Raw genomic sequence first — 27,599 nt, 5'->3', positions numbered from 1 at the left:
TATGCAGAAAATCATAGCATTGCCATGACATTGATGTAGGTAAAACTAAAAGAAACGCGTAGAAATCTGTCTATGGTGATCGGTGTGGCATTGATCTGTATGTCATAGATAAGTCAAGACCACTGGTCAATGGAAGCAAATGGTAAGTACTGAGTGTCAACTTTCTTTGCAATAACGAATGGGCTCAACATTGGTTTAGACCATACTCCTATAACATAACAATAGGCTGCTGGTCGGCCTTTTTTCTATCGGATATGATTTTGCCGACTGCGACGTTTGTCAACAGTATCTCGCCGTGTTAGACCTCTACTGCCCGAGCAATCACTGCTTGTTATCATACAGGGGATATATACAAAGCAGTATCAATGCAACAGTAAATGCAAAATAACTACGTATATAACAATAAAACACCTATTACTAATCTAACTGAGCACTCTCGCTACTACACACGCGGCCGATCGCTCGTTGACCTCTCGCTGCTCGACCACCCTACCTGTACTCTACAGATACAGATGCTTTATTTTACGTCGAATCGTATAAACATACAAACATAAGCTATGAATAGCTTGTATTTCGACAAACACATGTAAAGAACAAAATACATAAGAAAAAAACCCACAAAAATACAAAATACACATACATATTGAAACGTAGCATATAAAGCATGGACAGCACATTTGCAGAAAATAAACATATGACAAAAGCATCAAATTGTAAACTACAAAGCTGACAAAAAGCACAGAGCCATATGTCAAGCTGTACGTTACATTTTAAACAGAGAAAAATACACTTCAGCCAGCACAGGACACATACGAAGCAGGAAAAAATAGGTAGCCAAAAACGCTAACCAACACATAAAGTGCATCCGCACTCGGGCCCGTCCCACCTACGGATCAGTCTAGGATAGTTCAGTACGGCATATGTCTCGCTACAATGATAGCTTGGCTGCACCTCATGTACCTATATTGTACAATATCTAGAAATCCTCTTGCTAACCTTGAGTTATCCTGACCACTCGCGATCGGGATCCAAATAACTCCCTAGGTCTAACACAGTCTAATAACGAGCTCTCACAATCTAACGAGCTCTCACAGTGCCCATGCAACACGATAGCTCTCCCTTTTAAGGTATGATTTTTTCGATTGAGCGATTGTAATGGGTAACAGTCTTATTCAGATATACCCTGTCATTGAAAGCTCACTGTACATGTCTAGTATGCTTACAACTAACAAGTATTGGTCTGCTCTTGTGTAGCTTCCGACACAGAATGGTAAATGGCTGTGGCCATATGCACGCTGGTCAAGAGGCTGTGGCCTGATCATGAAAGGCCATGCACTCTGGCTGACGGGCGGTGGTCGAAAGGTTGTGCACGCTGGCTGTGACGCCATGGTTGAAAGGCTTTGCACACTGGCTGTGTGGCTGTGGCGGAAAGGCGATGAACGTTTGATTGATTGATTGATGGGGCTTTACGTCCTTGTTCCGGTTATAACCGAGCCTACAACAATTAAACGTGCATGTTAACCAGCTTATTTACCCATAGGCCCCGCCCATACCTGTCAATCACCCAGAGATTGTCTGCATCACCGATGTGTTTTGACCAGGGCTAGGTCAAGGCCAGCTCTAATCTACCGTGAAAATAACATCGAGTATGCACTGGAACACAGAGATTAACAAATACAAACAGCTAGCTCAGCATATTTTTCGTCACAACTAGAACTAGATATGATGTATAACTTAATGTTAGGTCACAGGTAGCCCTCCTCTGGCCATGGCACCAGACTTAGACATTTTGACAGATAGATGTCTGGTATGGGGCCAGAGTGCATTACTACTATCCCGTTTGGTATCCAGGAGTTTTGAGGTGCTGACAACACACACCTCACATATACATGTATATATCTATGAATGGATTAATTATTGATCCAAATCTGCTCTTAAAGCCTGACAGTGCAAGTTAAAAAGCTTTCAATTGAGATTTAAAAAGAAAAAGTTTGATTTTTTCTGGTTTTGAGATCTTCCCCATCTCTTCCATCTATCGTTTCTAAGGAAGTACGGCAGAAGCATTACCTGTCAAACCACTTATCATTTGTTCAATATGTGTGCAAGGTGACATTTCTATATATATATATATAACACTTTCACGATTTTTTACTGATGTTTTGTTTCAGATCAGTTGAATAAAAGTGAAATGGTAACATTTATCTAAGAAAAGTGGAAAAGTAGTAAAATACGACCAATTAAAATATCTAATGCACAATCCCAATTGTAAATTCTGCGCTGCTCAAATACTGCATTCAAAAGTTACTTTTCAGACAAAATCAACAATATTTTCGACAAATAATTTCTGCATAGGTATAATTATTGACATTGTTCTTGACATGAGTATATGAAGCAACTTTCATACCTAATTCATTTTGCGGAAAGTTATGAGCCGATTTATATTACAAACAATATACACTGACATGATTTGGAATACCTTAATATCACCAACGGCTGCTAAATTCCTAAAAGAGTCGTCGGTTTTCAATCATTCAAAACATTCCCACCTGAGGGAACACCATTTTGTAGTCACGGGAGTGACTAATCAATAAACCGCACTGATCCTGACCAAGAGCAGAAAATATTATATTTATTTAGAAGATTTCCGGGCCGCCTAAGTTGGTTAGATCGTCCGTCTAGAGTTTGGAGGGTCCCGGTTCGAACCCTGCTCTGGCTGTGCATTTCTCTCCTCCTCCTACATTTGGCACCCAACAAAATATACCCATAAATTGGAGGAATGTAGCACTAGCAGAACTCTACTGGGTCCATTGTTGGCAACCAAATATCTCGATTGGCTATCTAGTAGAGTTCATCCGTCTAGGCTCCCAGGTTCAAACCTTAGTCTGGACATGTATTCTCAGCTCCTGTTACGTAGTATATACACATCAGTGTGTCCAGCACTTGTGACATAAACCACAACTCTTGACGACATTTAATGTTTTACTATGGCGCCACAAGGACAGTAACTCTTCTTTACGCATGTGTTACCAAGATCAGGCGCAGGATTGAGGCTACCAAATAAAGTGCACTCTTCTTAATTTCTAGTTTTTTTTCACCAACTTGCTCTGTATTCTGCAGTATTCAATATCTTGTTATTTTTTTTTAAAAGTCAAAATTGTATGTACACTCATGATGTTTAACCCACTGACGTGCGTGTGACAATCAAGTCAAGGGTGCCTATAAATATATGTTCAGCTGTGCCATTAGTATGACGCCATCAATATTGAAGTACATCATCAATGGTCATTGACTGACAATGAATGATTGGTACTGATGTGGCTCAGAAAGCTAGATGCTGGCTGGATCATATTCTCTAAATTCTCTATTTCAGCAAATTTGTATAGCCTACCTAAATGGATATGCGTCTTACCTAAATTTTAACAGCTAACACAGTTATAAATTTGAACAATATCCAACAAAACATGGGAGTTTCCTGAATTTATATATTTTCTTTGCACACTGCACAAAAGGTACCAACTTGTAGGATGTCGTACTTAATATAATACCTTGGACATGCATGTTTCAGGGTTCGGAGGTCAATGTCAAGATCACTGTTGCTATATATAGAAAGTCATCAAACCATTCACTGTCATCACTCTAGCTACTTCATTTATTAAGAGATTTTGATCAAAGTTTATACAGATTTCAGGTATAATGCGGAAACCTTGGGTATACAAAAGTTTGTGTTTCAAAGGTCACTACACATTGCTATTCACAGAAGTTTTTCTCTATTTTTCTCCATGTATCAACTTGAAAGTTACATGATAATACCTTGAATGTGTACATATTTCAGGGTGTCAAGATCTAAGTTTTTGTAACTATTTATAGATCATTATCAGCACTGCAACTAATATGAAATGGTGGTGAGCTTGCCTTCGTGTCTTACAGTCATGTTCTAGTTTGATGGGTATATATATATTGTACAAACACAATTCTTTAGATGGACACATGTGTTGCTTTCATTTATATTTTCTAGATGGACTCAAGAAGTGGAGCAATCAAAGGAAGATCTAGAAAACTGTATAACTGTAGTGAGTGTAGGTATTCCACTATTTGCAAAAGTAACTTGAATAAACACAACAAGAGACACGATGTCATTTCTACATCGAAGGAACAAGAACTGGTATGCGATAGATGTGGGAAGAAATATACGACCAAGTTTGGACTGAAACTGCACATCAAAAACAAACATGAGCTGACATTTAAACATTTGTGTGACATTTGTGGTAAGGGTTTCAACCAGGCAGTTCAGTACAGACTCCATTGTTCCAGTCACACTGTTGGGCAAGACAATGTCTGTCCAACGTGCAAGGCTGAGTTTAGTGTGGAATCCAGTTTAAAAAGACATATCAGGATTTGCAAGAAGAGAAATGCATCAACGACTGAGGAAATATCAGACAGCTGTAGACACAAGTGTGAGCAATGCCATGCCTCCTTTTCCACTAAAGACGGATTGCGTTCTCATGTTACAGGCATGCATCAAGAAGCCAAGTTCCAGTGTAATATGTGTGATAAGGTGTATCAGTGGAGATCTAGTCTTAAAGCTCATCTCAAGTGTGCTCATGGATATACCAGTTAATCGCCAATGGGATTCTGACTTTCAATACCCTTTTATTACAATGCATCAATGGAAATCAATCAACTTTGGTATCAATATTATTTAAGAACATTTTCTTTTGAACTTTAGCTCTATTTCTACTTGACTGTTTAAAGTATATTGGTAGATTACAAGTGTACAATTAATGAAAGAACACTTCGTTTTTCACTGAGGTGTTCAATTTTATATTTAGAGCACTAGGTTGCAGGCAGATTTTGATCTACAAGTGGACTTGTTAGAGTAAATTTTGAAAAATTTCACTAGTCTGGACAATGGCCAGTGGAATTGTACATATATATATTGATGACTGCTTTATAAATTAAGAATAAAAATTCATGCTCTCACAATTAGTTTCATGTAAGATGTATTACATTGTATTTTGTTTCTATACTTGCTGTCGTTGTACTATAATTTCAAATAAACCAACATTCGACCGCTGTGAGAGTATGATGCTTTCATTTCTCATGCAAACGTACAGAATCATTCAAAGAGACATACACAAGTGACGATCTATGCAAGGGCTGCCCTGTGGTACACTCCCTCTGACACAGTTAGTCCATGCCGAGCTGCCCTGTGGTACATTCCCTCTGACACAGATAGTCCATGCCGAGCTGCGCTGTGGTACACTTCCTCTGAAACAGTTAGTCCAGGCCGAGCGGCCCTGTGGTACACTTCCTCTGAAACAGTTAGTCCAGGCCGAGCGGCCCTGTGGTACACTTCCTCGACCGCTGTGAGAGTATGATGCTTTCATTTCTCATGCAAACGTACAGAATCATTCAAACAGCCATACACAAGTGATGATCCAAGCAAGGACTGCCCTGTGGTACACTCCATCTGACACAGTTAGTCCATGCCACGCTGCCCTGTGGTACACTTTCGCTGACACAGTTAGTCCATGCAGAGCTGCCCTGTGGTACACACTTCCTCTGACACAGTTAGTTTCCGCCGAGCTGACATGTGGTACACTTCCTCTGACACCGTTAGTCCATGCCGAGCTGCCCGGTGGTACAATTCCTCTGACACAGTTCGTCCATGCTGAGCTGCCCTGTGGTACACACTTCCTCTGACACAGTTATAAGTCCATCAGCCCAGCTGCCCTGTGGTACACTCCATCTGACACAGTTAGTCCATGCAGAGCTGCCCTGTGGTACACACTTCCTCTCACACAGTTAGTCCATGCCGGGCTGCCCTGTGGTACACTCCTTCTTACACAGTTAGTCCTTGACGAGCTGCCCTGTGGTACATTCCCTCTGACACAGATAGTCCATGCCGAGCTGCGCTGTGGTACACTTCCTCTGAAACAGTTAGTCCAGGCCGAGCGGCCCTGTGGTACACTTCCTCTGACACAGTTAGTCCATGCCACGCTGCCCTGTGGTACACTTCCTCTGTCACAGTTGGTCCATGCCGAGCTGCCCTGTGGTATACTCCCTCTGACACAGTTAGTCCATGCCGAGCTGCCCCGATAGGTTTCAACAACTCCCAAAGGCTCTTATATGTCATTATGTAAGACCTCCCCCTGCACAGTTCAGTCACCAGATTCACCTCAAAGCCACATGCACTAGAACACTGCTTCCTTAACAACGTTATAAATAATTTAACACTCAAAACATTAATGTTGATAACATATTTTGTTTCATCATTATCATTTCTCATAAAGATTTCTCAAAGCTATATAGTCATGCTGTAAAAAGCAGTTTCCAACACGTTTTGATAGTGGTATGGGATCCTTAACCAGGTTTCACTGTTTAAAGTCTGACCAAATTAAATGTTAAGTTAGTACATTCATGTCAAGATCAGGTCAAGTTAAAACAGAGTATATCTAGAAAAGGGGTCCTTTGTGATTGCTAATGGTAGCCAATTTCAATTTATCGATGTATAAGAGGAGGATAATATAACATTATTGGCCTTTATAGAGAAAGCTTGAGTGAGGCATGATTGATCAAGGGGAAATAAAGAATCATGTTTCCCTATATTGCAATCCTAAAATAGAACATTATTACACAACAGTATAGATTATCAGGAATGTCTGGAACACATTGGACAGAAGAGTCTACCAAAGAAAGACAACTCATTTGATAATGTGCAAAAGACCTGAGATGGATACTTGTAGGTGAAAATAGATTGTGTGAGAGATACTCAGTGTTTTGGCACCTGGTCATGCGATTTATTTAAACCAATCAGGCACAATTTTAATTAGATTAGGTATAATGATGAAAATATTGCTCAGAGCTTGTTTCAAAACAATTCAATGAGTTCCATGTTTTATAATGTAAATTTTATTTTTTATTTTTTTATTTCTTTATTTTCTAAAGCAACACACTTCATACCATCTTCCAATAAAAGGAAGTTAGATGACCATGAGGAAAAGGATGTCATGAGGGGTGATCCCTCATATCCTCAGGCCCCACCCTCAGCCCCTTGTGAGCCCCCAAGGAAGTGTCAGGTCGAGGAAGGCTTCTCATGGTGGACATGTGCCATGTACGGGATGCCCCATGATAAAACAAGACCCCAGGCACGGCCAACAGAGGGAAACCAAGAATAACCATCCAAAACACGTGCCGATATATCTTACAGACATTACTCGACTGATTGAAGCCTATGGTAATTAAGGATAATTGTCTGACAGATATAACTGTATGTATAAAATAACCAAGGCTAAACACCAGGCACGAAACTCTTAAAGACGATTAATGTCTAAATTTCTATTGTCTGTCAAAGAATATATAGAATTGTGCTTCCTAACTAATTTATTGTGATAATAATCTACTGGAGAGTGTATTTGTGTGTGATAACATTATACAGGACATAGATAAATATGTATAGGAAATTTACAGAGATTTCAGTAAGTGGTGAATTTTGAAAGTAGTAAAGACACTTTGGAGAAGAACAAACAATATTTTGCACACTTCAGCACTTCCTGAGGGTATGCAGCACTCTTACAACAGTAATGAGCGTTAATGAAAATTTGGCTGTTTGTTCAAAAGATAATGCAATAGTGTCCAACTGTGATGCGTGGATAAATGAGGAAACTATACTGTTTGTGACAAAGAATGCTGAGGATTCTAGTGACAACACCTTGCTTCCCCAGCACCCAGACAAGCCTCTCAACTGTGACCTCCTTTCCCCGCCGCCAAACAGGCCTCTCAACTGTGACCTTCTTCCCCAGCCCCTAGACAGGCCTCTCAACTGTGACCTCCTTTCCCAGCGGCCAGACAGGCCTCTCAACTGTGACCTCCTTTCCCACCAACCAGACAGGCCTCTCAACTGTGACCTCCTTCCCCAGCCCCTAGACAGGCCTCCTAAACGTGACCTTCCAAACTCCCAAGAAAGTCTGCTTGACAGTACACTTCTTCCTGTAACCCTAGAAAGGCCTCTTAACAATGATATCTCTAATGAAACCCCAGAAAGCTCCCTGGACAGTCACCTTCTTCCCCAGCCCCCAGAAAGCCCCCTGGACAGTGACCTCTTTCCCCATCCCCCAGAAAGTCCCCTAGACAGTGACCTCCTTCCCCAGCCCCCAGAAAGCCCCCTGGACAGTGACTGTTGTGGAACAGGCTGTGTGCCCTGTGTGTTTGACATCCACATGCAGGAGATGAAAATCTGGGAGAGGGAATGTAACAGAGTCAGACAGAGACGCAAGGACCGCCACATTGGCATACAGGTACGTAAGACTATATGTCCAGATTAATGGAAGCTTTGTAAATTGTTCAGCACCTTTGGGTGCCTGACATTGTCATTATTTAACTCATTACATTACAATATTTTCTAACAATGTAAATAACCCTGATATGCTTGTGTAATTTAGTTTAATTAGCTCCCCAGGTCAAGAATAGGGTGCAGAAGTTATTGTAGTCACTCTGGTGTCAACATCCCGCTTCAGATTATAGATTTTGAGTAAGTTTTGGCAAACAGTGATGGTTTTTCACAGTCAAGAGGCTGTTGAATATTATAAAGTTGTGGCATTTATATGGGGTATAAGCAATGACCTGCCGAAACTACCTTAATTAAACCCCCACAAAGTTTTGGGGTAGTTATGAATACCCCTATCTGTCTTTCCATGATCCTTTGTTAAAAACAATATCTTATTTACAAATATGCTGTACATTATATATAATTCTACATAATATAATATTAGGGATCTGGCCACTAGAGTAGGCTCTTATATTAAGCCATCTCCATGATCCTTGTAAGCGTAACTCCTTCTAAACCATGTGGTTTTGTTTTTAGCTCACCTGGCCCAAAGGGCCACGTGAGCTTATGCTGTACTGCGACATCCGGTGTCCGTCTGTCAACTTTTTCATTTGAACGACTTCTTCTGAAGAACTGGAGGACCTATGGTCATGATATTTGGCCAGTAGGTACCTTGGATGAAGTGCTATAAATTTTTCTCATTAAAATAACCTTGACCTTCACTCAAGTCACAGGGGTCAATTATGTTAAAAACTTCAAATAACAATATCCTAGGAACCATTTGGACTAGTCATGATACTTGGATATGTAATGTAGACTAGCAATGCAAATCTTTTTCTTAATTAAAGTAATGAGGTCAAAGGTCAGCTTCCATAAGGCCCAGGGTCATAATATTTGGCCAGTGGGTACCTGGGATGTAGATTCCTCATTAAAATGTTTTTGAATTAATTTCCAGGTCACAGGGGTCAAATATGTTAAAAACTTCAAACAACAATATCCTTAGAACCATTTGAACTAGTTATGATTCTTGAGTATTTTATTTAAACCAGCAGTGCAAATCTTTCTCTCTTAATTACAGTAATGAGGTCAAAGGTCAACTTAAAGTGCTAGTCGGGAGGTCAAACGCCAACATGCATGGGTTAAAGGCTTTGACAATCTTCTTATCAAGTTCCATAAGGCTCAGGGTCATGATATTTGGCCTGTAGATACCTAAGATTGAGTGCTTTTCCTAATTAAAATGACCTTGACCTACTTTCAAGGTCACAGGTGTCAAATGTGTTAAAAACAACAATATCCTTAGAACCATTTGGACTGGAGTCATGATACTTGAGTATGTTATGTAGACCTGCAGTGCGAATCTTTTTCATTATTACAGTAATGAGGTCAAAGGTAAACTTTAAGTGCTAGTCGGGGGTCAAACATCAACATGGGTTAAAAGCTTTAAAATCATAATTTGAAATTTTAAAATTATAATTTGAAATTTCAAACAGCAGTATCTTATGAAGAGTTTAAGAGATGTTAAAATGTCTTGAGTTCTAGTCATCAAATTTGGTCTGAAGCTACCTATATGTCAGTTTTATGTAACAAAAGAAACAAGTGAGCGCTCTGGGCCTCTTGTTTTTTTTTGTACTTGACAAAGTGAAAGTATATCATCATATGTAAATGTGTATGAAGAAAGGAATTTCTGATTTGACTATTTGTTTTAGGAGTTAAGGCCCCTGAAACTTTAATTTCTGCTCCAGAAACATTATAAGCGCTAGCAAGGGGAATATTTTTGTGAGCTTGCTCACAGTTTTTCTAGTTGGAGCTGGTTTAAGTTTTTGAGCTAGTTTAGGCTAAAGTTTTTAAGCCAGTTTTAGGTAAAAGATTTTGAGCAAAGGTGTTTTTATTGCAATGTTAGATCATCACACTCAATAATCCTCCTTAATAATTGTAATATTCAGATGTACATTCATTATACATAAACTTTACTGTAGCCATTATTTTGTATGGCTACCTACATTGTACATCAACAAGAAATGATGCTCATTATAACAATACCAGTTTAGTAAACTAAAATATGTTAGATACAAGTATTTTTATTGAAATATTTTTTTTACTTAACACATATCAAACAAGAGGCCCAAGGGCCTTAGCGGTCACCTGAGTTATATTATAGGTACTGGTAGTTCAATTTCATTCTTGATATGAAATGTGGAAATCAACATGCAAACTAAGTGAAATACAATATTTGTCATGTCATCAAAGGATAAGAATTTTTAAAATATTGGTGAATTTTCCCTTTGGGGCCCTGCCCTAGCCCCTGGGGATGGTGTAGGAATCCCAATTTTACTATATGATACCCTCATTGCCCAAAGATGATTCTGACCAAGTTTGAATAATTTTCTGCTGAAAATGGATAAAATATACCCAAAAGTGTTATTTCCCTATATAAACTTAAGTAAACTTAACTCCCAAGGGAGAACGGATGGCCAGGGGTCCTGAAATATACAATTTAAATAAAGCCCCTGATGATCTTTTTATTGAGGAACAGACAGAAAATTGTCAAAATATACCTAAAAGTGTTATTTCCCTATATAAACTGTAGTAAACTTTACCCTTTCCCCAAGGCAGAACGAATGGCCTGGGGTCCTGAAATTTAGTATTTAAGATAAAGTGCCGGATGATCTTTCTATTCATGCAGAGAAAACGACTGTAGTACCTTTGGGTCTTGAGAAGAAGATTTTTGAAATATTGGTTAATTTTCCCTTTCGAGCCCCACCCCCGGCCCCAGGGGTTGGGGTAGGAAACCCAATTTTTTAGCTTCATCTTTCAAGGATGATTCTGACCAAGTTTGAAAAAAATCCATCCACTGGTTCTTGAGAAGAAGTTGAAAATGTAAAAAGTTTATGCACGACGACGGACAGAAAGTGATCAGAAAAGGTCACTTGAGCAAAGCTCAGGTGACCTAAAAAGGGAAGTTATGCTTTTCTCCGATAGCTAAGGTTTTCTTTTATAGGTTGGTGAATAAAAGAATAATTTTGCATCTGTATTATAGATGATTGGAAAGTGAGAAAATATTTCTGACTTTCTGCATATGACATGTATCATTTTAGGAGGAAAGTGCTGAAATCTTGGTAGAAACTGAGTATCACCAATTTACTCTAGCAAGTATTACAAGGAATACGAAGGACACACAGCTTTACAGATTTCATCTGCCAATGGACAGGTCACTAGGTCTGAAGCTAGGACAACATGTGATTCTCAGGTACAACACAGTTAGTCAAAGCAGGAATCAGTGTACTTTATACATTATCAGGTACAACACAGTTAGTCTGAGCAGGCATCAGTGTACTTTATACATTATCAGGTACAACATAGTTAGTCAAAGCAGGAATCAGCGTACTTTATACATTATCAGGTACAACACAGTAAGTCTGAGCAGGAATCAGTGTACTTTAAACATTATCAGGTACAACACAGTTAGTCTGAGCAGGCATCAGTGTACTTAATACATTATCAGTTATAAAATGAAATTGTGGTGGGGGATGGGATATACTAGAATTGGTAGGATTTCTGTCTATCTGTCTGTAGAGACATATTGATGACCTAATTTTAAGTTATGCCTCTTTGTTTAACAGGGGTCAGGTTGATGGAGATATTTTCACACGCCAGTACACACCAGTGTCTGATGTCAAAGTCACAGACTACTTTGAGCTTCTAATAAAGGTACTTTGTAGAAGCTTTATTATTGAGCCTATTTATTGTGTTAGTGAATTATTACAACATCCATATAAATGTTTCATCATGTCTACACTGTACAGTAGTGTGACTGGATCATCAGGTCTACACTGTACAGTAGTGTGACTGGATCATAAAGGCTACACTGTACATTAAGGTGACTGGATGATCATGTCTACACTGTACATTAGTAAGACTGGATCGTCAGGTCTACACTGTACAGTAGTGTGACTGGATCATAAAGTCTACACTGTACATTTAGGTGACTGGATGATCATGTCTACACTGTACAGTAAGGTGACTGGATCATCAGGTCTACACTGTACAGTAGTGAGACTGGATCATCAAGTCTACACTGTACATTAGTGTGACTGGATTATCAAGTCTACACTGTTCAGTAAGGTGACTGGATGATAATGTCTACACTGTACAGTAAGGGGACTGGATGATCATGTCTACACTGTACAATAAGGTGACTGGATTATCATGTCTATGCTGTACCATAAGGGGACTGGATTTTCAAGTCTACACTGTACAATAAGTTGACTGCATTATCAAGTCTACACTGTACAATAAGTTTACTGGATTATCAAGTCTACACTGTACAATAAGTTTACTGGATTATCAAGTCTACACTGTACAGTTGTGTGACTGGATGATCATGTCTACACTGTACAGTAGGGTGACTGATTATCATGTCTTTACTGTACAATAAGGTGACTGGATTATCATGTCTATGCTGTACCATAAGGTGACTGGATTTTCAAGTCTACACTGTACAATAAGCTGACTGGATTATCAAGTCTACACTGTACCATAAGGTCTCTGGAGTATCATGTCTACGCTGTACCATAAGGTGACTGGATTATCAAGTCTACATTGTACAATAAGGTGACTGGATTATCATGTCTATGCTGTACCATAAGGTGACTGGATTTTCAAGTCTACACTGTACAATAAGTTGACTGGATTATCAAGTCTAAACTGTACAATAAGTTGACTGGATTATCAAGTCTACACTGTGCAATAAGTTGACTGGATTATCATGTCTACACTGTACATTAGTGTGACTGGGTCATCATGTCTACACTGTACATTAGTGGGACTGGATCATCAGGTCTACACTGTACAGTAGTGAGACTGGATCATCAAGTCTACACTGTACATTAGTGTGACTGGATTATCATGTTTACACTGTACATTAGTGTGACTGGATCATCATGTCTACACTGTACATTAGTGTGACTGGATTATCAAGTCTACACTGTTCAGTAAGGTGACTGGATTATCAAGTCTACACTGTACCATAAGGTCTCTGGCTTATCATGTCTACGCTGTACCATAAGGAGACTGGATTATCAAGTCTACACTGTACATTAGTGTGACTGGATCATCATGTCTACAATGTACATTAGCGTGACTGGATCATCATGTCTACACTGTACATTAGCGTGACTGGATCATCATGTCTACACTGTACATTAGCGTGACTGGATCATCATGTCTACACTGTACATTAGTGGGACTGGATCATCAGGTCTACACTGTACATTAGTGTGACTGGGTCATCATGTCTACACTGTACATCAGTGTGACTGGATTATCAAGTCTACACTGTACCATAAGGTCTCTGGCTTATCATGTCTACGCTGTACCATAAGGAGACTGGATTATCAAGTCTACACTGTACCATAAGGTCTCTGGCTTATCATGTCTACGCTGTACCATAAGGAGACTGGATTATCAAGTCTACACTGTACATTAGTGTGACTGGGTCATCATGTCTACACTGTACATTAGTGTGACTGGATCATCAGGTCTAAACTGTACAGTAGTGGGACTGGATCATCAAGTCTACACTGTACATTAGTGTGACTGGGTCATCATGTCTACACTGTACATCAGTGTGACTGGATTATCAAGTCTACACTGTTCAGTAAGGTGACTGGATGATAATGTCTACACTGTACAGTAAGGGGACTGGATGATCATGTCTACACTGTACAATAAGGTGACTGGATTATCATGTCTATGCTGTACCATAAGGTGACTGGATTTTCAAGTCTACACGTACAATAAGTTGACTGGATTATCAAGTCTACACTGTACAATAAGTTGACTGCATTATCAAGTCTACACTGTACAATAAGTTGACTGGATTATCATGTCTACACTGTACAATAAGGTGACTCGATTATAGAGGTAATGCTGTATAGGATAGTTTCACTGTTTTCTATATGCCATTTGTATATTTCAAATGAATTTTTGTGTGAACTTCTGTCTGTATTTTGACAGCTATATGAGGATGGGAAGATGTCACAGTTCATCAGAACTTGGAGGCCAGGGACAAAGGTGGACCTGAGAGGCCCATTTGGGGAATTCGTATATAATCCAAACAAGGTATAACACATCAACTATATCTTCTGGTTTCTGGATTTTTTTCCTGTCAAATTAATTTGATAAATATGATTGTCAAACATTATCATTCACATTTGAAGAACATTTATTTACCAAATAAATGTACTTTGTGTTTGTAGCATGCTCGACTATTGATGCTGGCAGCTGGCTCTGGGATTGCCCCAATGGCACAGGTGATCCAGGGTGTTCTCGACAATGAGGACGATGACACACGTATCCGATTGCTGTATGCTTGTAATAGTTACAGCGAAATTCTGTTGAAGTCCTGCCTTGATGAGTGGACCCAGTTCTGGAACTTCTCCGTTCTGTATGTACTTAGCCAGGTAAGTGTGCTCTAAACACTTCCACCACTATGTTTTCCCTATGGTCCCTGTCTCTCTTCCTCCAGGGGGACACACTCTAGGTTTATAGAAAAATTAGTCCTTCTTGTTCAAGGATGCTCTCTACACACAAGTTTTGTAAAATCCCTCCAATTGTTCTGAAGGAGAAGGATTTAAAACATGTATTTCTATGTTCCCCCTATTCAGTCCCACCCACTAAGGTGGTCACACTCTCGGCTCCCTGTTAATACAAAATTGAATCCCCCTTGCTCAATGATGCTCTACACAAAATTTTGTTAAAATTCCTCCAATCATACTGAAGGCGAAGTATTTTTAAAGGTTTACCTCAATTCCACAGTTGGGCCCTTTGGGAGGGGGGAGGGTAGGCTCACCCTCTGCTTGCACAAAATTGAGTCAGATTTTCCCAAGGATGCTCCAGGCCAAATCTAGTCAAATTGTCCGTAGCTGTTCAGCACTAATAACATTTTTAAGTAAAAGATGAAGGATTGATTGACAGATGCCACACCACATTATAAGATCACTGGTCTTAAGAACCAGTCTATCTTTGATGGTGGGACAGGTGGAAACATTTAAATATGTGCATCTACACATGTAACGTACCTAAATAAAGCTAATTTGTCTAAGATAATTCACACACGACTCACTTGTTTGCAATTGCACTATATAGGGAAGGTTTTGTAGGAGCATTGCACATGCACAGTTCCACAAATTCTTGCAGATATAATATTATTGTTCAATAATGCACCGTTATCAACCAATGAAAAGTATTGTAACATTGCAGTCGTGGTAACATACAGATTATTCCAAAGGGCCAAATGTGCTTATGCTGTGGCACAACATCGGTTGTCTGTACGGTTTCAATATTTTTCTTCAAATGACTTCTTTTCAATAATCGACAAGCTTGTGCACTGGAGTTCACTTTTCTTGTTAACTTCAGTGCACTTAGCTACCACGTTAAGGTTGCTCCCAACTGTACCAAGAGGAATGTTATCTGGCCATTAGCATGCTAGGATGAAGGGCTACCAAGTTTGTTCAAATAATTTACCTTAACTGCCTTTCAAGGGCACATGGATCAAATGCTTAAAAATACCAGGTGAGCAATTCTGGCCCATTGGGCCCCTTGTAAATTATTTTTGTTTTAGAACAGCATATATATTTTGTGTTTGTTTTTTAACAGGAGCCTGTAGGAGACAGTAGCCAGTACAGATACAGTGATAACATACACCTGGGACGTTTGGACAAAGACTTGCTATCTAACGAACTGCAAACACCTGTCGTCAAAGGCACAAGGGTTCTCATCTCAGGGACTAAATCCTTTGACAAGGACATGCTCAAATACTGCAAGATTCTGGGCATACAAGACTGTGATATTCATAAATTTTAACCTGAATCAGTAAATTCATAAATGACTGGAAATGCAGAATGGATTGTTGAATGTGATGCATGTGGGTTGATAGCTGTTAAAGAGTTATGTAGACACTCTTAATACATTCAGCCAAGTCAATCTTACCAAAACTGGTCGGGTTGTCTTGCTGTCAGCATTGTAGTTCTTTTGTTTGCTATACAAAAAATCCCCAGTATAGGGGACAAATTGAATTTGAACAACTGAACTGTTTCACATCAAAGTAAACCCTTTTTGTTTTAAAACTAATAAACCCATCAGTTAACTTTCTAGTTTTGTTAGTTTTGATATTTTTTCTCTTTGATGTTGCAAACGTTTGTAGATTTTTGATGCAGTGTTAACAGTACTGTAGAGATTCAAAGACCCAATCCTTTAATCAGGAGGGAATTGAACCTTTGTGTAAGATGAGTGTAGTAACCACAGGGCTAACTAACAACATGTAATAAACAAATAATGTGTATCATGAGAGTAAAAAGTACAACTACCCGTAGTAGCCACTTAAGTCTCTATTTCAAAGTGAGGTTATATACACCCTTAAGTCTATATTACAGTGAGGTAACATATACCCTTAAGTCTCTATATCACAGTGAGGTAACATTCACACTTGCGTCTCTAAATCACAGTGAGGTAATATACATCCTTAAGTCTATATTACAGTGAGGTAACATATACCCTTGCGTCTATATATCACAGTGAGGTAACATACACCCTTAAGTCTCTATATTACAGTGAGGTAACATTCACACTTGCGTCTCTATATCACAGTGAGGTAATATACATCCTTAAGTCTATATTACAGTGTGGTAACATATACCCTTGCGTCTATATATCACAGTGAGGTAACATACACCCTTGCGTCTCTATATCACAGTGAGGTAATATACACCCTTAAGTCTCTATATCACAGTGAGATAACATAGACCCTTAAGTCTCAATATCACAGTGAGGTAACTTACACCCTTAAGTCTCTATATCACAGTGAGGTAACATACACCCTTAAATCTCTATATCACAGTGAGGTAACATACACCCTTAAGTGTCTGTATCACAGTGAGATAACATACACCCTTAAGTCTCTATATCACAGTGAGGAAACTTATACCCTTAAGTCTCTATATCACAGTGAGATAACATACAACCTTAAGTCTCTATATCACAGTGAGATAACATACACCCTTAAGTCTCTATATCGCAGTGAGGTAACATACACCCTTAAGTCTATATTACAGTGATGTACATGTAACATATACTCTTGCGTCTCGATATCACAGTGAGGTAACATACAACCTTAAGTCTCTATATCACAGTGAGGTAACTTACACCCTTAAGTCTCTATATCACAGTGTGGTAACATACACCCTTAAGTCTCTATATCACAGTAAGGGAACATACACCCTTAAGTCTCTATATTACAGTGAGGTAACATTCACACTTGCGTCTCTATATCACAGTGAGGTAGCATACAACCTTAAGTCTCTATATCACAGTGAGGTAACTTATACCCTTAAGTCTCTATATCACAGTGAGATAACATACAACCTTAAGTCTCTATATCACAGTGAGGTAACATACAACCTTAAGTCTCTATATCACAGTGAGATAACATATACCCTTAAGTCTCTATATCACAGTGAGATAACATACAACCTTAAGTCTCTATATCACAGTGAGATAACATACACCCTTAAGTCTCAATATCACAGTGAGGTAACTTACACCCTTAAGTCTCTATATCACAGTGAGGTAACTTACACCCTTAAGTCTCTATATCACTGTATAATAGTTTGTGGCTCCCTGTCACAGCAACTTATATCCTTCTCTGTTTAGAGAATTCACAACTTCATTCAATGCAATTTCTCTTCAAGAATTTAGTAATCTTTAATGTGTTCCTGTTATATTGAGAATGATTTTGATGAATAAATATGAACTTTACACACCTTGGATATTTCATAGACGCTTAAAATAGGAATGTGTGTGTGATACAAGGCTACTGAAACAAGAGGCCCAATGGGCCTGAATCGCTCACCTGGTATTAACCTCACACTTGTTATCTTAAAAGTGGACTAAATCGGCTACAGGCAAAATACCAGTGTTTGATTCAAAAGAATCTATTAAAAGATTTAAACATATGACACATGTGACTTTGAAAATCAAACTAGGACATTAAGTTGAGCAGACTTTATTGCCTTTCATACCAGCATGCTTCTGGCCAAAGACGCCTATTCTGATTCCTGTGACCTTGAATATAAATGAAGGTCATTCATTTGAACAAACTTGGTAGTCCTTCATCACCCGGAACCTTTGAGTATTCAGAAGTTGTTTAAAGATTTCAACATATTTGCCCCCTGTGACCTTGCAAATGGGTGAAAGTCATTCATTTAAATAAACATGGTAACCCTTCATCCCAGCATGTAAATGGTCAAATATCATCACCCAGGTCCTTTTGGTTATCAAGAAGAAGTTGTTTACAGTTTTCAACATATTTGACTCCTGTAACCTTGAATATAAGTCAAGGTCATTCATTTGCACAAACCTGGTAGCAATTTATCCCAGCATGCTACTAGCAGAATATTATCACCCTAGACCTCTTGGTTATTCCAAAGAAGTTGCTTAAATGTTTTAAACATATTTGACCCCTGTGACCGTGAAAATGGATAAAGGTCATTCATTTGAACAAACTTGGTAGCCCTTCATCCCAGCATGCTACTGGCCAAATATTATCATCCTAGGCCTTTTGGTTACTGAAAAGAAGTCGTTTAGAGTAAAAGGTTGATGCCGGACAGACGGACGACGGACGCCGCACCATGGCATAAGCTCACTTACCCTTCGGGCAGGTGAGCTAATAAAATCATATAAGACTATACAAATACGCACATGCTGGTATACATTTATCGAAAGAGGTATACAGTTTTCAGTGTTATGATACATTTGGACCTATTCTTCGCACGTGTATGTAACACAATGCAAAGTGCTTAGATTAATTAATCACACAATTTAAAATGTTCTTATTTACTTTTGGGTATTAAAACGTTGTGATTGAACAAGTTATCACATTTTCCCTACAATAAGTTGGTTTAAACAATATTTAATTTATGAATATGCAGTACATAATATAAAATTATACAAAATGTAATGTTAGGGATCTGGCAACAAGAGTACTATAAAGCCATCTCCTAAAAATAAGTTCTACATATTAGAAGTATACATCTGACCCTGGATAGCGGTCATCCTCTTGGTATAATCTTAAACAACACATTAATTACAAACTCCAAAAACTATCCGGAAATGAACGGAGAACGAACTTAATTTGTGAGTGCTGAACCGTGTATCATTATTCTTTAAGTAACCATTGTGGTAATAATTTAAACCAAAATACCTTAACAGTTAAATCATTTACTTTTTGTCTGTTTTATTGAGAACTATTATGATATCAATCTTGGAAGTTGAATAAATTTCAAATTGTAATTGACTTTTGTTTTTAACTATAGTCGGTTTTAAAGGTTTGGATATTATAATTAAGTGCTTTATATTTGCTACTGATCTACAAAAACAATACATCCATTAAGTGATCCATCAGACCAGAAAGCATATATGTCTTGTCCGGTCATTCGAAGTATTACTAACCTTCCGTTTCACGTTTTCCCCGTAAAGTAATTGATAACTTTAACCAAAAACAACAGACATGCATAATTATGTTGATCAGAAAATGCTTTCCACTAAGGAAATGAATCAACAAAAAATAGTGAAAATAAACAAACGTGTGCGTTTTATTATTGATGATGTCCTAGCGGCCATAACAATACTTTGTATTACTCATAGATTTGTAAAGGATAAAAGCGGTCCTTGGTCACCGTGTGCTATTGTAATGTGAATTACGGTGTGAACATCTGGTAAGTATTTTTCTGTTTTCAATATTTCATATTTTCCATCATACACTGTATGCTATGTACATAGAACAAAATGTTTAAAATGGAAACTGTTCGAGGACCAAATTCAAAATAAGTCTTTGTTCATTTACATGTATCCATGGTTGTGAGTAAGTCATTTGCGATTAGAAAGAAGTATTGTATGTATTGTTTAGTAATAGTTAATTGATAATACTTATGATCACATTATTGTCCTTAACATTGAAGGGTTCTACATGTATGCCATTCTTTGCGCACGCCATCATCAACCAATCAATTAACGAAATGCAGATAAATAACCTCATTACAAGCTATAGGCTTTCCATTGATGTCTTACCTATGAGGATGACTTCCAACACGGGTTAAAGTTTACTACCTGTACTATACATGTGACTGTAACAGAACCATGACTTCCAACACAGGTTAAAGTTTACTACCTGTACTATACACGTGACTGTAACAGAACCATGACTTCCAACACAGGTTAAAATTTACTACCTGTACTATACACGTGACTGTAACAGAACCATGACTTCCTACACAGGTTAAAGTTTACTACCTGTACTATACACGTGACTGTAACAGAACCATGACTTCCAACACAGGTTAAAATTTACTACCTGTACTATACACGTGACTGTAACAGAACCATGACTTCCTACACAGGTTAAAGTTCACTAGCTGTACTATACATGTGACTGTAATAGAACCATGACTTCCAACACGGGTTAAAGTTTACTACCTGTACTATACATGTGACTGTAACAGAACCATGACTTCCAACACAGGTTAAAGTTCACTAGCTGTACTATACATGTGACTGTAACAGAACCATGACCTCCAACACGGGTTAAAGTTTACTAGCTGTACTATACATGTGACTGTAACAGAAACATGACTTCCAACAAGGGTTAAAGTTTACTAGCTGCACTATACATGTGACTGTAATAGAACCATGACTTCCAACACGGGTTCAAGTTTACTACCTGTATTATACACGTGACTGTAACAGAACCATGACTTCCAACACAGGTTAAAGTTTACTACCTGTACTATACACGTGACTGTAACAGAACCATGACTTCCTACACAGGTTAAAGTTCACTAGCTGTACTATACATGTGACTGTAATAGAACCATGACTTCCAACACGGGTTAAAGTTTACTACCTGTACTATACATGTGACTGTAACAGAACCATGACTTCCAACACAGGTTAAAGTTTACTACCTGTACTATACATGTGACTGTAACAGAACCATGACTTCCAACACGGGTTAAAGTTTACTACCTGTACTATACATGTGACTGTAACAGAACCATGACTTCCAACACGGGTTAAAGTTTACTACCTGTACTATACATGTGACTGTAACAGAACCATGACTTCCAACACGGGTTAAAGTTTACTACCTGTACTATACATGTGACTGTAACAGAACCATGACTTCCAACACGGGTTAAAGTTTACTACCTGTACTATACATGTGACTGTAACAGAACCATGACTTCCAACACGGGTTAAAGTTTACTACCTGTACTATACATGTGACTGTAACAGAACCATGACTTCCAACACGGGTTAAAGTTTACTACCTGTACTATACATGTGACTGTAACAGAACCATGACTTCCAACACGGGTTAAAGTTTACTACCTGTACTATACATGTGACTGTAACAGAACCATGACTTCCAACACGGGTTAAAGTTTACTACCTGTACTATACATGTGACTGTAACAGAACCATGACTTCCAACACGGGTTAAAGTTTACTACCTGTACTATACATGTGACTGTAACAGAACCATGACTTCCAACACGGGTTAAAGTTTACTACCTGTACTATACATGTGACTGTAACAGAACCATGACTTCCAACACGGGTTAAAGTTTACTACCTGTACTATACATGTGACTGTAACAGAACCATGACTTCCAACACGGGTTAAAGTTTACTACCTGTACTATACATGTGACTGTAACAGAACCATGACTTCCAACACGGGTTAAAGTTTACTACCTGTACTATACATGTGACTGTAACAGAACCATGACTTCCAACACGGGTTAAAGTTTACTACCTGTACTATACATGTGACTGTAACAGAACCATGACTTCCAACACGGGTTAAAGTTTACTACCTGTACTATACATGTGACTGTAACAGAACCATGACTTCCAACACGGGTTAAAGTTTACTACCTGTACTATACATGTGACTGTAACAGAACCATGACTTCCAACACGGGTTAAAGTTTACTACCTGTACTATACATGTGACTGTAACAGAACCATGACTTCCAACACGGGTTAAAGTTTACTACCTGTACTATACATGTGACTGTAACAGAACCATGACTTCCAACACGGGTTAAAGTTTACTACCTGTACTATACATGTGACTGTAACAGAACCATGACTTCCAACACGGGTTAAAGTTTACTACCTGTACTATACATGTGACTGTAACAGAACCATGACTTCCAACACGGGTTAAAGTTTACTACCTGTACTATACATGTGACTGTAACAGAACCATGACTTCCAACACGGGTTAAAGTTTACTACCTGTACTATACATGTGACTGTAACAGAACCATGACTTCCAACACGGGTTAAAGTTTACTACCTGTACTATACATGTGACTGTAACAGAACCATGACTTCCAACACGGGTTAAAGTTTACTACCTGTACTATACATGTGACTGTAACAGAACCATGACTTCCAACACGGGTTAAAGTTTACTACCTGTACTATACATGTGACTGTAACAGAACCATGACTTCCAACACGGGTTAAAGTTTACTACCTGTACTATACATGTGACTGTAACAGAACCATGACTTCCAACACGGGTTAAAGTTTACTACCTGTACTATACATGTGACTGTAACAGAACCATGACTTCCAACACGGGTTAAAGTTTACTACCTGTACTATACATGTGACTGTAACAGAACCATGACTTCCAACACGGGTTAAAGTTTACTACCTGTACTATACATGTGACTGTAACAGAACCATGACTTCCAACACGGGTTAAAGTTTACTACCTGTACTATACATGTGACTGTAACAGAACCATGACTTCCAACACGGGTTAAAGTTTACTACCTGTACTATACATGTGACTGTAACAGAACCATGACTTCCAACACGGGTTAAAGTTTACTACCTGTACTATACATGTGACTGTAACAGAACCATGACTTCCAACACGGGTTAAAGTTTACTACCTGTACTATACATGTGACTGTAACAGAACCATGACTTCCAACACGGGTTAAAGTTTACTACCTGTACTATACATGTGACTGTAACAGAACCATGACTTCCAACACGGGTTAAAGTTCACTACCTGCACTATACATGTGACTGTAACAGAACCATGACTTCCAACAAGGGTTAAAGTTTACTAGCTGCACTATACATTTGACTGTAACAGAACCATGACTTCCAACACAGGTTAAAGTTTACTACCTGCACTATACATGTGACACCCGTCATGATGTCTGTTGTTTAAAACCAGGAAAGTACGTCGGTCAAACGGATCTACATGTTTAGGTTTAGGGTCAAATATATTATAAATAAAAGATTTTATTTTTTAAATCACGTGTTGTGGTGCATTTTACAGTTGTATAGTTGTTCGAAATTATAATTTCTAAAAATAGAAGTATGAAAAGGAAATAACAAATACCTACAGGGATCAAACTGCGGACCTTTAAATTCATGGCAAACTCTTTATTGATGTTGTCAGGAGGAATTATTAATGCACTGCATACAATTAAATTTTCAATTTATGAGCTGCAAAACCTCTTGACATTGGAATTTACTCTTAGCCAGAATAAAATATTTGTTTCCCTTCCATATAGAAGAGTTAGTACTCCAAGTTAAACTTACTCGGAGTGGAACTCTTCTTAGCGGTAACAGCTGCTGTAGTGGCCATGGTACCCTTTACTTTAAACATGTACTCTTCTGAGGTTTAAGTCAAGTTCAAATCTCGTTTTGATCTTGTGTAAAAGGATTTTATTAAATCTAACAAACTATGATCAATTTTAAAAGCAAACATGCATCTGAAAAATGTTTCAAAGAGAGAACGTATTGGTTACAGAACTTTTTTACAAGTTTTTAAAAATACTACCACTTTGTGGGCCATTTTGAAAATATGAAACTCTTACGATGTTTTTTGATAATGCAATAGTTGAAAAATACCACACACCAAAAAAAATACAGCATAAAGGAAAAAAAGTGTGGATACACCTGTCCAGGATAAGAGAATCCCTTAATTCAGCCCAAGGGGGTAAGCTATTATATTAGTCTCACCCTTAGGGTTGAGACAGGAGGATTCACCTATTCATAACAATTGTATGACGTCACTTTAACATTACAATGAGGTCACGTCAACATTAAATCATTTACATAAAATCCGGGGTACACAATGAGTGAACAGGGTAAGAGAAAAAGAATCACTCACCCCCTTCAGGTGAGTTTGGGAATCTCACCCCTCTCCCGAAGGGGGTCAGATATGCTATAAATAATATATATGGGATCTTTCCCGGGAGTGTGGATACTCATATATCTTTCCTTGTCTGATCGGTGAATCGAACCCCGGCCGTCTTGATGAGTGTTCTGTCCATTGCGGAACCCGACCTCTCTTGTGCGAAATCGGAGTGACATTATTATGCTTTGTAGTTTCGCTATCACCACATCGGTTCTGTCTATGAGAACGGGACATCACTTGAATCTTACCCAGAAGCAGAAAACTTTTACCGTTTGGGGAAACCTAGTCTTATTCCTATGTTAATACTTTTCTCTGGTTTCATTTTTTTTAATTAATTAAAGTTTTCCATTGTATTGCATTTTTTTACATTTTTGTATTCTCTTGTATATTTGGTTATGAACTGTGTACCGACATTCGACATCGTTGTAACTTTGCTCTGGAATTAGACCAACAAATAGTTTTTTTAGACGTATATCAAACTTCATTTTGACAGAAATGAGAACGACAATGTTAAAAACTGTGGTGCTGCTATTGCTGGCCAACGTTGCCATGTCTACAAACTGGTGGAGCCCGAGGAGAGGACGTAAGTTGTCTTTGGCGGTAACATAGAACAGCTCTCATGTAGCTTCTCAGCTGTAAATGAGTACATGGTTGGGCAGTGCTAGAATTGTAGAATGCTAGCTGTGAGCGCCAAAATGGCAGCATCAGCTGTATGCTCCCCAGGGAGTTGAGAAAGATGTTGGCTGGTTGCAAAGGCCCTATAACCACGGATAATAATTTGTGAACCGCTTTGAGACAACCTATGAACTAAGTTGTGAAAAAGCGGTATATAAGAACCTCAAATTATTATTATTATTAATTCTTAACACAAGAACAAATCAAATGTTTAATTTAAAAGTTAAAAAGTTATCATATAAAATGCATATGATCGTTGATAGTTGTACACATGGAAAAGTTAAATAATTAATGAAAACAAGAGGCTCAAGGGCCTTAGCGGTCACCTAAGTTATATTATAGGTACTGGTAGCTCAATTTCATTATTGAGATGTGATGTGGAAATCAACATGTAAACAAAGTGAAATACAGTACTTGTCATGTCACCATAGGATAAGAACTTAAAAAACTCTTCAGATAAATTATTTTGCTATTGAGAAATAATATATTGTTATTTAACCGGTTTTCCTCTTTGGCCAACCCCTGGGATAGGTCAGGATCTTACTTTCTAATATTATTTTATTTCAATATCATTATCACTATTCCAACCAAGCTTGAATTTGTTCTTGCTGAAAATGGACAAAATATAGCAAGAAGAGTTATTTCCCTATTCAAACCAAGGAGAAAAGATGACCTAAGGGTAATATAACTAACAGTTTATATAATGCACAAAAGGGCATTTTCATCCATAAAAGAAATTTGTTTGAATCTTGTAACATCTGAGTGGAGAGGTTTTTTTTAAATATCAGCCATTTCCCGCTTTTTGGCCTACCCCTCCAGCCCCTGTGGCAAGGACGAATCTTATTTTTTCATACTGATAATGCACCTAAGGGCCTTTCTATCCATGAAGAGTATTTGTTTATAACACATCTGAGTCTGATGAAGAAGATTTTTGAACTTTTAACCATTTTCCCCATTTGGGCCCCACCTCTCCAGCCCCTGGGGATGGGGCAGGATAGGATTTTCTCATACCATCTAATTGCCATCTGGCATCATAATTACTCCAACTATATTTGAATAATTTCCTGGTGAAAATAGACAAAATATACCCCAAAGTGTTATTTCCCTATATAAACTATAGTAAACTTGACCCCCTCCCCAAGGGAGAACAGATGGCCCAGGGGTACTGAAATTTACAATTGACATAAAGGTATATCGATCCATGCAAAAAAATGACTGTAGTACCTCCGAGTCTGGAGAAGAAGATTTTTGAAATATTGGTTAATTTTCTATTTGAGGCCCCGTCCTGGCCCCTGGGGTTGGAATAGGAATCCCAATTTTACAATTTGTAGCCTCATCTACGAAGGATTTTTCTGACCAAGTTTGAAAAAAATCCATCTCCTGGTTCTTGAGAAGTCGAAAATGTAACATGTTTACTCACGACGGACGACGAACGAAAAGCGATCAGAATAGGTCACGGTGACCTAAAAATCGCAGATTATACAGCAATTGACTGGATATGTTGTTACTTACATTTAGTTTAAATCCATAATGTGTGTATTGTGTGTTTCAGTTTGTACGGGTCCTCCAGATTCCGGACCTTGCTATGCAAACATGAGACGTTTTTACTATGTTGCGGGATTCTGTTCTCCGTTTACGTATGGCGGATGCGCAGGCAACGCAAACAATCACGAGAGTTGGATAGAATGCATGCAGACGTGCTTTTTCCGGGGACCAATAGGACTGAGGTACTAACAACACTGAACTTTATCGGATATGGATTCAAAACAATTCATCAAATAAATAGCAATGTTAAAACTATTTTCACGTCAATAATATACACTGTACATTTTTTTGGTCTTTTCTGCAATAAAACAATTCCTGAAACGTCCCCTTTGATATTTTATGGCCTCACAATCAAAATTCAATATTGGAAAGATGGCGACTCGAAATTAGGCAAACACGTGCCACACTCAAATTTGCCGTCGTTGGAACACGTTCCGTGAACGATCTGTAGGGGCGGATCCAGGATTTCCTCCTAAAAGGGGGGGCCGAGAATTTTTTCTCAATAGTCAACGGTGTGCCGCGAAAGGCAGCAGCCCGAGCGCGTAGCGCGAGGAGGGGGGTGTGGGTACAGACCCCCTCCCCGTAAAGGAGGTTTGGGGGATCTCCCCCCCCCAAAAAAGTGTTTTCTAGAACGTCTCAGAAGCGATTTCCCGTGTTCTGAGGATTGTTTTTACGTTTAATTAACAAGAAGAAAAAAACATATTTTAAGTATGGCCCAAAGACTTTTTTTGTGTACTGGAAAGAAAATTAAAGTTTCGG

General features: G+C 38.5%; 1 protein-coding gene and 1 long non-coding RNA gene across 3 annotated transcripts; both read left to right on the top strand.

Moving 5' to 3' along the window:
- Window positions 1–29: 29 nt before the first annotated feature.
- On the top strand, window positions 30–16,361 carry LOC110460276 (NADH-cytochrome b5 reductase-like). 2 transcript variants are annotated; one of them, XM_021513101.1, is made up of 8 exons: window positions 30–142; window positions 4,016–4,076; window positions 6,949–8,297; window positions 11,422–11,573; window positions 11,947–12,034; window positions 14,342–14,446; window positions 14,584–14,787; window positions 15,983–16,361. In XM_021513101.1, the coding sequence occupies exons 3-8, from the start codon at window positions 7,584–7,586 to the stop codon at window positions 16,187–16,189; spliced, it is 1,470 nt and encodes a 489-aa protein (XP_021368776.1). In that variant the 5' UTR covers window positions 30–142; window positions 4,016–4,076; window positions 6,949–7,583; the 3' UTR covers window positions 16,190–16,361. The 2 variants fall into 2 exon arrangements, with proteins under 2 accessions (XP_021368776.1, XP_021368775.1); XM_021513100.1 differs by lacking the exon at window positions 4,016–4,076.
- A 3,608-nt stretch (window positions 16,362–19,969) lies between these two features.
- LOC110460278 lies at window positions 19,970–27,162 on the top strand. Its single transcript, XR_002463993.1, has 3 exons — window positions 19,970–20,097; window positions 25,114–25,203; window positions 26,848–27,162. It is a non-coding gene; the product is annotated as an uncharacterized LOC110460278 (long non-coding RNA).
- The last annotated feature ends 437 nt before the right edge of the window (window positions 27,163–27,599 follow it).

Source organism: Mizuhopecten yessoensis, unplaced genomic scaffold, assembly GCF_002113885.1.
Source record: "Mizuhopecten yessoensis strain PY_sf001 unplaced genomic scaffold, ASM211388v2 scaffold10347, whole genome shotgun sequence".
Taxonomy (NCBI): Eukaryota; Metazoa; Mollusca; class Bivalvia; order Pectinida; family Pectinidae; genus Mizuhopecten; species Mizuhopecten yessoensis.
The sequence above is the reverse complement of the archived record's forward strand: the minus strand, read 5'-3'. Positions and strand labels throughout refer to the sequence as shown.

Bases quoted from the DNA above. Each gene is read 5' to 3' on its own strand.
- LOC110460276 (XM_021513100.1), top strand. From the start codon at position 7,584: ATGAGCGTTAATGAAAATTTGGCTGTTTGTTCAAAAGATAATGCAATA. The intron at 8,298-11,421 runs GTACGTAAGACT...GTATCATTTTAG, and splicing joins ACCGCCACATTGGCATACAG to GAGGAAAGTGCTGAAATCTT. The intron at 11,574-11,946 runs GTACAACACAGT...TTTGTTTAACAG, and splicing joins GGACAACATGTGATTCTCAG to GGGTCAGGTTGATGGAGATA.